General features: G+C 43.3%; 1 protein-coding gene across 3 annotated transcripts in view; it reads left to right on the top strand.

The window, feature by feature from the left end:
* Nucleotides 1–10,000, top strand: part of LOC106566113 (copine-5) — a 285,747-nt gene that overhangs the window by 218,843 nt on the left and 56,904 nt on the right. For all 3 annotated transcript variants that reach the window (XM_045691900.1, XM_045691901.1, XM_045691902.1), the window contains 2 exons: nucleotides 6,002–6,043; nucleotides 6,688–6,763. In XM_045691900.1, the coding sequence (XP_045547856.1) occupies nucleotides 6,002–6,043; nucleotides 6,688–6,763 (118 nt within the window). The remainder of the gene's footprint in view (nucleotides 1–6,001; nucleotides 6,044–6,687; nucleotides 6,764–10,000) is intronic.

Raw genomic sequence — 10,000 nt, forward strand, 5'->3', positions numbered from 1 at the left:
AAGCTCAAAGGAACATCCGGCCACTACAGGCAGAAGAGAGGAGGGAGGAAGGGAGAGAGGGACAGGGAGCGAGGGAAGGAATATTTGAGGTGTGCCTCTTTTTGTGTCTGATGTCTAAGTCTCGTCTGTGTTGGTGTCATGGCGGGTGCTGGGTGAGAGGGGCGAGATGATGAAGGAGAGAGGAGGATGAAGGGATGCTTGGAAAGTTTTGTCAGTTGGCAGAAAACTCTCAGCCGCGTTTTGTTTGTAAAATGTCACCCCTCGTCAATTTGTCATCTGCTATTGGGAAAATGTGACAGCGTGTATTTTTAGCATTCGCTGCAGTTTAGTTTTTCCAGAGGAATTTTTACTTTTCTTAGATATAAGTTGATCCTTCCTCTTCTGAGAATATCTTCAGCTATCTGAGTCTGGTTTCACAGATATAAAGTTTCTTCCAACCATTTGCTGCTTGAAACTTTATCTCAGAGTTTCTAACTGCCACAGACTGTATTAAAATACTGTGAAAATCCATTCAAATTGATTCAAATCCATTCAAATTGATTCAAATCCATTCAAATCCATTCAAATCCATTCAAATCCATTACACATGCTTTTGGATAGTGTTGTATTACATGTTAATGTGATGGCTTTTGCACCTCCACTGACTGTTGTCATTTTAGCAAACTGGATAAATCCTCTTTCAGCTGCAAACTGGATAAACCCTCTTTCAGCTGCAAACTGGATAAATCCTCTTTCAGCTGCAAACTGGATAAATCCTCTTTTAGCTGCAAACTGGATAAATCCTCTTTCAGCTGCAAACTGGATAAATCCTCTTTCAGCTGCAAACTGGATAAATCCTCTTTCAGCTGCAAACTGGATAAATCCTCTTTTAGCTGCAAACTGGATAAATCCTCTTTCAGCTGCAAACTGGATAAATCCTCTTTCAGCTGCAAACTGGATAAATCCTCTTTCAGCTGCAAACTGGATAAATCCTCTTTCAGCTGCAAACTGGATAAATCCTCTTTCAGCTGCAAACTGGATAAAACCTCTTTCAGCTGCAAACTGGATAAATCCAGTGTGAAAACGAGGTGACTTGTAATCTCTTCTTCAGGATCACCATCAGATTTTAATTTGGTTTTCCTACAAAGTGCTGTAATGATTGCAGTTGTATAGCCATTCTGTGTTGAGGAGTAAAACGGTAGAAGCACCAAGCCTTGAAATTAAACAGCATCGGTTATCTACTGAGGCTTGGCTCACTGAGTCTTATTGTTACAGAGACCTATTTATTTATGGTGGGGGGGGGTGCAGAACAAAAACACCAAACACACATCACCTGCCTCAGGACATGTTCCTCCTTTCAGCTGATTGATTGATGGATGACAATCCACACTTATAAGCAGCTTGAACCCAATCACACAACGTTGTGGGTATGCTTAAAAGGCTATCAGGCTATCAGGTCATAACCCCGGTCGTTGTAATACATTAATTACCTTAGAAATAAATAATGACCAGAGTCAAAAAGTTAATTATTTACCATATGTTGGGAATAACAAAAGACAGATGGTGATTCATTGTGTTAATAGTTTGGAGCCTACAGTACCATGTTAGTGTCTAGCCTGTAAAAAGGACAAGCTGCCTAATCTAAATGCTCCAATTCAATCATTTATTTAACACCGAGCTGTCTTCATCCGGGTACTCTGTGTATACCAACCCCAACTGGAAAATAGCTGTCATAGATATTAACTGGAGAAATAGCTGTCATAGATATAAACTGGAGAAATAGCTGTCATAGATATAAACTGGAGAAATAGCTGTCATAGATATTAACTGGAGAAGTAGCTGTCATAGATATTAACTGGAGAAATAGCTGTCATAGATATAAACTGGAGAAATTAGCTGTCATAGATATTAACTGGAGAAATTAGCTGTCATAGATATTAACTGGAGAAATAGCTGTCATAGATATTAACTGGAGAAATAGCTGTCATAGATATAAACTGGAGAAATAGCTGTCATAGATATTAACTGGAGAAATATCTGTCATAGATATTAACTGGAGAAATAGCTGTCATAGATATAAACTGGAGAAATTAGCTGTCATAGATATTAACTGGAGAAATAGCTGTCATAGATATTAACTGGAGAAATATCTGTCATAGATATTAACTGGAGAAATAGCTGTCATAGATATAAACTGGAGAAATAGCTGTCATAGATATTAACTGGAGAAATATCTGTCATAGATATTAACTGGAGAAATAGCTGTCATAGATATAAACTGGAGAAATAGCTGTCATAGATATTAACTGGAGAAATAGCTGTCATAGATATTAACTGGAGAAATAGCTGTGATAGATATAAACTGGAGAAATAGCTGTCATAGATATTAACTGGAGAAATAGCTGTCATAGATATTAACTGGAGAAATAGCTGTCATAGATATTAACTGGAGAAATAGCTGTCATAGATATTAACTGGAGAAATAGCTGTCATAGATTAAACTGGAGAAATAGCTGTCATAGATATTAACTGGAGAAATAGCTGTCATAGATATTAACTGGAGAAATAGCTGTCATAGATATTAACTGGAGAAATAGCTGTCATAGATATTAACTGGAGAAATAGCTGTCATAGATATAAACTGGAGAAATTAGCTGTCATAGATTAAACTGGAGAAATAGCTGTCATAGATATTAACTGGACAAATAGCTGTCATAGATATTAACTGGACAAATAGCTGTCATAGATATTAACTGGAGAAATAGCTGTCATAGATATTAACTGGAGAAATAGCTGTCATAGATATAAACTGGAGAAATTAGCTGTCATAGATTAAACTGGAGAAATAGCTGTCATAGATATTAACTGGACAAATAGCTGTCATAGATATTAACTGGACAAATAGCTGTCATAGATATTAACTGGAGAAATAGCTGTCATAGATATTAACTGGAGATATAGCTGTCATAGATATTAACTGGAGAAATAGCTGTCATAGATTAAACTGGAGAAATTAGCTGTCATAGATATTAACTGGAGAAATTAGCTGTCATAGATTAAACTGGAGAAATAGCTGTCATAGATATTAACTGGAGAAATAGCTGTCATAGATATTAACTGGAGAAAAAGCTGTCATAGTTGGGTGGGTTATTTAGCAACAAAACCGCTGTGTGCCCAAACCCTTGGGGGAAAACAGACGAGGTTGGCTTAGATATAAACTATATTTCCTCTCCAAATGTTTATTGAAAACGCAAATACATTTTCAAAATGAGCACTTGTTGTCTGTCAAATACATTGTTTTAGCTGTTTCGTTAGCTAGCTAGCTAATTTTAGCCATATTAGCACAGACGTGAGAAGTCGAAACATCGCAAAACATGGTATCAATAACAAGATACAATGACCTGAATCAAGTCACCTACGATTCTCCACATGGCAGCTTCTTGTCATTGTTGCTAGATATCTGACCATCCAGAATCATGACAACACACGGCCACCTGCCTCTGCTATACGTGTGCATCGTTTTCGTGACACAACCCATCTATAGCATCTGTCTGTGTTGTTTCTCAATGCAGATATTGATTTATCTCAAATCAAATCAAATTGTATTAGTCACATGCGCCGAATACAACAGGTGTAGACCTTACAGTAAAATAATTACTTATGAGCCCCTAACCAACAATGCAGTTTACATTTTTTTTTAAATACAAATAAGAATAAGAAATACAAGTAACAAGTAATTAAAGAGCAGCAGTAAAATAACAATAGAGAGACTATATACAGGGGGGTACCGGTACAGTGTCAATGTGGAGGCTATATACAGGGGGGTACCGGTACAGTGTCAATGTGCGGGGGCACCGGTTAGTTGAGGTAATATGTACATGTGGGTAGAGTTATTAAAGTGACTATGCATAGATGATAACAACAGAGAGTAGCAGCGGTGTAAACGGGGGGGGCAATGCAAATATTCTGGGTAGCCATTTGATTAGATGTTCAGGAGTCTTATGCCTTAGGGGTAGAAGCTGTTTAGAAGCCTCTTGGACCGAGACTTGGCACTCCGGTACCGCTTGCCGTGTGGTAGCAGAGAGAACAGTCTATGACTAGGGTGGCTGGAGTCTTTGACAATTTTTAGGGCCTTCCTCTGACACCGCCTGGTATAGAGGTTCTGGATGGCAGGAAGCTTTGCCCCAGTAATGTACTGGGTCGTACGCACTACCCTCTGTAGTGCCTTGCGGTCGGAGGCCGAGCAGTTGCCATACCAGGCAGTGATGCAACCAGTCAGGATGCTCTCAATGGTGCAGCTGTAGAACCTTTTGAGGATCTGAGGACCCATGCCAAATCTTTTCATTCTCCTAAGGGGCAATAGGTTTTGTTGTGCCCTCTTCCCGACTGTCTTGGTGTGCTTGGACCATGATAGTTTTTTGGGTGATGTGGAACACCAAGGAACTTGAAGCTCTCAACCTGCTCCACTACAGCCCCGTCGATGAGAATGGGGGCATGCTTGGTCGTCTTTTTCCTGTAGTCCACAATCATCTCCTTTGTATTGATCACGTTGAGGGAGAGGTTGTTGCACCACATGGCCAGGTATCTGTTCTCCTCCCTATAGGCTGTCTTGTCGATGTCGGTGATCAGGCCTACCACTGTTGTGTCATCAGCAAACTTAATGATGGTTTGGAGTCATGCCTGGCATGCAGTCATGAGTGAACAGGGAGTACAGGAGGGGACTGAGCACGAACCCCTGAGGGGCCCCCGTGTTGAGGATCAGCGTGGCGGATGTGTTGTTACCTACCCCTACCACTTGGGGGTGGCACGTCAGGAAGTCCAGGATCCAGTTGCAGAGGGAGATGTTTAGTCCCAGGGTCCTTAGCTTAGTGATGAGCTTTGAGGGCAGTATAGTGTTGAACGCTGAGCTGTAGTTAATAAATATCATTCTCACATAGGTGTTCCTTTTGTCCAGGTGGGAAAGGGAAGTGTGGAGTGCAATAGAGATTGCATCATCATCTGTGGATCTGTTAGGGCAGTATGCAAGTGGGTCTAGGGTTTCTGGGATAATGGTGTTGATGTGAGCCATGACCAGCCTTTCAAAGCACTTCATGGCTACAGACATGAGTGCTACGGGTCGGTAGTCATTTAGGCAGGTTACCTTAGGTTACCTAAGCGAGCACAGAAGTAGTTTTGCTCATCTGGTAGGCTCATGTCACTGGGCAGCTCTCTGCTGTGCTTCCCTTTGTAGTCTGTAATGGTTTGCAAGCCATGCCACATGTGACGAGCCCCAGAGCCGATGTAGTACGATTCCATCTTAGTCCTGTATTGACGCTTTGATGGTTCGTTGGAGGGCATAGCGGGATTTCTTAAAAGCTTCCAGGTTAGAGTCCCACTCCTTGAAAGCGGCAGCTCTAGCCTTTAGCTCAGTGCGAATGTTTCCTGTAATCCATGGCTTCTGGTTGGGGTATGTATGTACAGTCACTGTGGGGACGACGTCATCTATGCACTTATTGATTAATCCAGTGACTGATGTGGTGTACTACTCAATGCCATCGGAGGAATCCCGGAACATATTCCAGTCTATGATAGCAAAACAGTCCTGTAGTTTAGCATCTGCTTCGTCTGACCACTTTTTTATTGATCGAGTCACTGGTGCTTTCTGCTTTAATTTTTGCTTGTAAGCAGGAATCAGGAGGATAGAATTATGGTCAGATTTGCCAAATGGAGGGCGAGGGAGAGCTTTGTAAGCATCTCTGTGTGTGGAGTACAGGTGGTCCCGAGTTATTTTCCCCTCTGGTTGCACATTTAACATGCTGATAGAAATTTGGTAAAACGGATTTAAGTTTCCCTGCGTTAAAGTCCCCGGCTAATAGGAGCGCCGCCTCTGGGTGAGCAGTTTCCTGTTTGCTTACGGCGGAATACAGCTCATTGAGTGCGGTTTTACTGTACACTAAAGTCACATGTTTGAGTCTATGACAACCTTGGTCAAAGGATGCTTCAGTAACATCTGTCTGTTGGTGTGTGCTTTCTGTCATTCCAGGACGATCAAGGTGGAGGTGTACGACTGGGACCGGGATGGCAGGTGAGTGTGTTTAGTGGTATGGGAAGAAATGAAACTGAGTCAAGGTGCAGCCATGTGCAACATTCAAATTGTGCACCATGGTCATCAACAATTAAGTACAACATTATATATGATTATATACATGATTAAGTTATTGATGTTATTGAAATGATGGCTCTTTACAGTGGTTAAAGGTCTGTTTAACCACCCTCTCCTCTCTCCTCCTCTCTTCTCACTCCTCTCTCTCATCGCTCCTCTCCTCTCTCCTCCTCTCTCCTCTCTTCTCTCCTCTCTCCTCCTCTCTCCTCTCTCCTCTCTTCTCTCCTCTGTCCTCTCTCTTCTCTCCTCTCTCCTTTCTCCTCTCTCTCCTCCTCTCGCTGTCCTCTCTCTCATCCTCTCTCCTCCTCTCTCCTCTCTCCTCTCTTCTCTCCTCTCTCCTCCTCTCTCCTCTCTCCTCTCTTCTCTCCTCTGTCCTCTCTCTTCTCTCCTCTCTCCTTTCTCCTCTCTCTCCTCCTCTCGCTGTCCTCTCTCTCATCCTCTCTCCTCCTCTCTCCTCTCTCCTCTCTTCTCTCCTCTGTCCTCTCTCTTCTCTCCTCTCTCCTCTCTCCTCTCTCTCCTCCTCTCTCTGTCCTCTCTCTCATCCTCTCTCCTCCTCTCTCTGTCAGCCATGACTTCATAGGGGAGTTCACCACTAGTTACCGAGAGCTAGCTCGAGGCCAGAGCCAGTTCAATGTCTATGAGGTGAGCCTCTCTTTCTTTCTTAGCGTTTTTTAATCAGCTCTGTTGGGGAGTCAACTCACTTTCAGTCCTTCAGGTTCACTGATGAAAATATCAATTGTTTTATATCCATGCTGCCTTCTCTCTCAGGTGGAAGTTTAGGAGTTTTGCACGTTGGCTTCCAGGTGATTACCATGGTTAAACAAATCCAATCCAGAGAAGAGCGCGGGTGAGGGGGGACATTAATGGAAAACTATTCCTCCGGATGGAACCACAGGGAAAACACAATTAGAAAACACACACACAGACACACACACACACACACACACACACACACACACACACACACACACACACACACACACACACACACACACACACACACACACACACTCACCGACCCATATTTCAGATGTCACCTTGGTTCTGTACATGGCGTTCATAATTAGTCATTACCTGGCAGAGTGACAGGAAGCTTCTTTAGTTTGTGCATCAGCAAGTCTCTGCGTCTCTGTGATGCCTGCGTGTCAACCCGATTGCCTTCTCTCCATTTATTTGCCTGTCACTTCCCTGCCTCACAGCGATACAGGGCATACTAATGAGACCAGGCAGCTTTTGTCTGTGTCTGCAGAGAGAAGGAGGGTTTCCTCTTTAAACTTTGATTCTTTTTTTGTGGCCCCTGAAACTTCAGGTGAATATTGTTGGTCTGTGTCCCTTGCTAGACTAATTGTGCAATAACTAATGTTGTCTTGGATCAGTGGTTCGCTGACTCAGATGAAACCTACTCCTGGACTTATAATGGTAATAATGGGGAGCTATGACCAGTCTTCAGGTCTCCACTACACTTCTATTAGACATGATGCAACCTCTCCTCTGCTTGTTCATCCCACTCCAACCCTGGCTTCCATCCGTCAGACCTGGGTTCAAATACTATTTTAAATCTTTCAAATACTTTTTCAGGTTTGCTTTAGTCTGACAGATGGGCGGGGTTTTCACTCGTGTAACTATTCTATAGGTTCCATGGCAACGGGAAAGCTCAATCAAGCTCAGCTAAAGTATTTGAAATTATTTTATGTTTCGACCTGTTTCCATCCATTGGTATGCAGACAGAGATATACAGAGATGGACGGGGAATGGTTGTGTATAAGGAGAGAGGGAGAGAGAGAGGGAGAGGGAGAGGGAGAGGGAGAGAGAGAGAGAGAGAGAAAGAAAGAGAGAGAGGGAGAGGGAGAGGGGGAGAGGGAGAGGGAGAGAGAGAGAGAGAGGGGGGGAAGAGAGAGAGAGAGAGAGAGAGAGAGAGGGGGGGGGATAGGGGGACGGATGGACGGAAATAGACAGACTAGACACTATGAAACACAAAGCTTTTACTATCTCATCCTGGAATATACAAGTTCTGAGGTCATCTGCCTTTGGCTTAAAGAGCAGGAACCCAGACTTCATCAAAGAAATTGGAAATACAGACATTGTCATCCTACAAGAAACATGGTATAAAGGAGACGGGCCCACTGGTTGCCATCTAGGTTACAGAGAGTTGGTAGTCCCATCCACCAAACTACCAGCTGTGAAACAGGGAAGAGACTAAGAGGGTATGCTAATTTGGTATAGAGCAGACCTAACCCACTCTATTAAATTAGTCAAAACAGGAACATTTTACATCTGGCTAGAAGCGAATAAGGAAATTATCTCAACAGAGAAAATGTCCTCATGTGTGCTACCTATATCCCCCCCAATAGAATCCCCATACTTTAATTAACGATGACAGATTCTCCATCCTAGAGGGGGAGATCAACCATTTCCAGGCTCAGGGACATGTACTAGTCTGTGGCGACCTACATGCCAGAACTGGACAAGACCTTGACACCCTCAGCACACAGGGGGACAAACACCGACCTAGAGGGGACAGCATTCCCTCCCCCAAATGTCAAATCAAATGTATTTATATAGCCCTTCTTACATCAGCTGATATCTCAAAGTGCTGTACAGAAACCCAGCCTAAATCTCCAAACAGCAAGCAATGCAGGTGTAGAAGCACGGTGGCTAGGAAAAACTCCCTAGAAAGGCCAAAACCTAGGAAGAAACCTAGAGAGGAACCAGGCTATGAGGGGTGGCCAGTCCTCTTCGGGCTGTGCTGGGTGGAGATTATAACAGAACATGGCCAAGATGTTCAAATGTTCATAGATGATCAGCAGGGTCTAATAATAATAATCACAGTGGTTGTCGAGTGTGCAACAGGTCAGCACCTCAGGAGTAAATGTCAGTTGGCTTTTCATAGCCGATCATTCAGAGTATCTCTACCGCTCCTGCTGTCTCTAGAAAGTTGAAAACAGCAGGTCTGGGACAGGTAGCACGTCCGGTGAACAGGTCAGGGTTCCATAGCCGCAGGGAGAACAGTTGAAACTGGAGCAGCAGCACGGCCAGGTGGACTGGGGACAGCAAGGAGTCATCAGGCCAGATAGTCCTGAGGCATGGTCCTAGGGCTCAGGTCCTCCGAGAGAGAGAAAGAAAGAAAGAAAGAAAGAAAGAAAGAAAGAAAGAAAGAAAGAAAGAAAGAAAGAAAGAAAGAAAGAAAGAAAGAGAGAATTAGAGAGAGCATATTTAAATTCACACAGGACACCGGATAAGACAGGAGAAATACTCCAGATATAACAGACTGACCCTAGCCCCCTGACACATAAACTACTGCAGCATAAATACTGGAGTCGAGACAGGAGGGGTCGGGAGACACTGGCCCTGTCTGACAATACCCCAGACAGGACCAAACAGGCAGGATATAACCCCATCCACTTTGCCAAAGCACAGCCCCCACACCACTAGAGGGATATCTTCAACCACCAACTTACCATCCTGAGATGGATGCACCCCTAGACACAACTCCTAGAACTCTGTAGGACGCTGGGTATGTACTTAGTCAATGGTAGGCTTCGAGGGGACTCCTATGGTAGGTACAACTATAGGTCATCTCTTGGCAGTAGTACTGTAGACTACTTTATCACTGACCTCAACCCAGAGTCTCTTCGAGCATTCACAGTCAGCCCACTGACACCCTTATCAGATCACAGCAAATCACACTCTTCTTGAACAGAGCTGTGCTCAATCATGAGGCATCAAAGCCAAAGGAACTGAATAATATTAAGAAATGCTATAGATGAAAGGAAAATGGTGTGGAAATCTACCAAAAACAATTAGGAAACAACAAATTCAATCCCTTCTAGACAATTTCCTGGACAAAATGTTTCACTGTAATAGTGAACTTGGCAGTAG

This window comes from Salmo salar, chromosome ssa12, assembly GCF_905237065.1.
Source record: "Salmo salar chromosome ssa12, Ssal_v3.1, whole genome shotgun sequence".
Classification (NCBI taxonomy): Eukaryota; Metazoa; Chordata; class Actinopteri; order Salmoniformes; family Salmonidae; genus Salmo; species Salmo salar.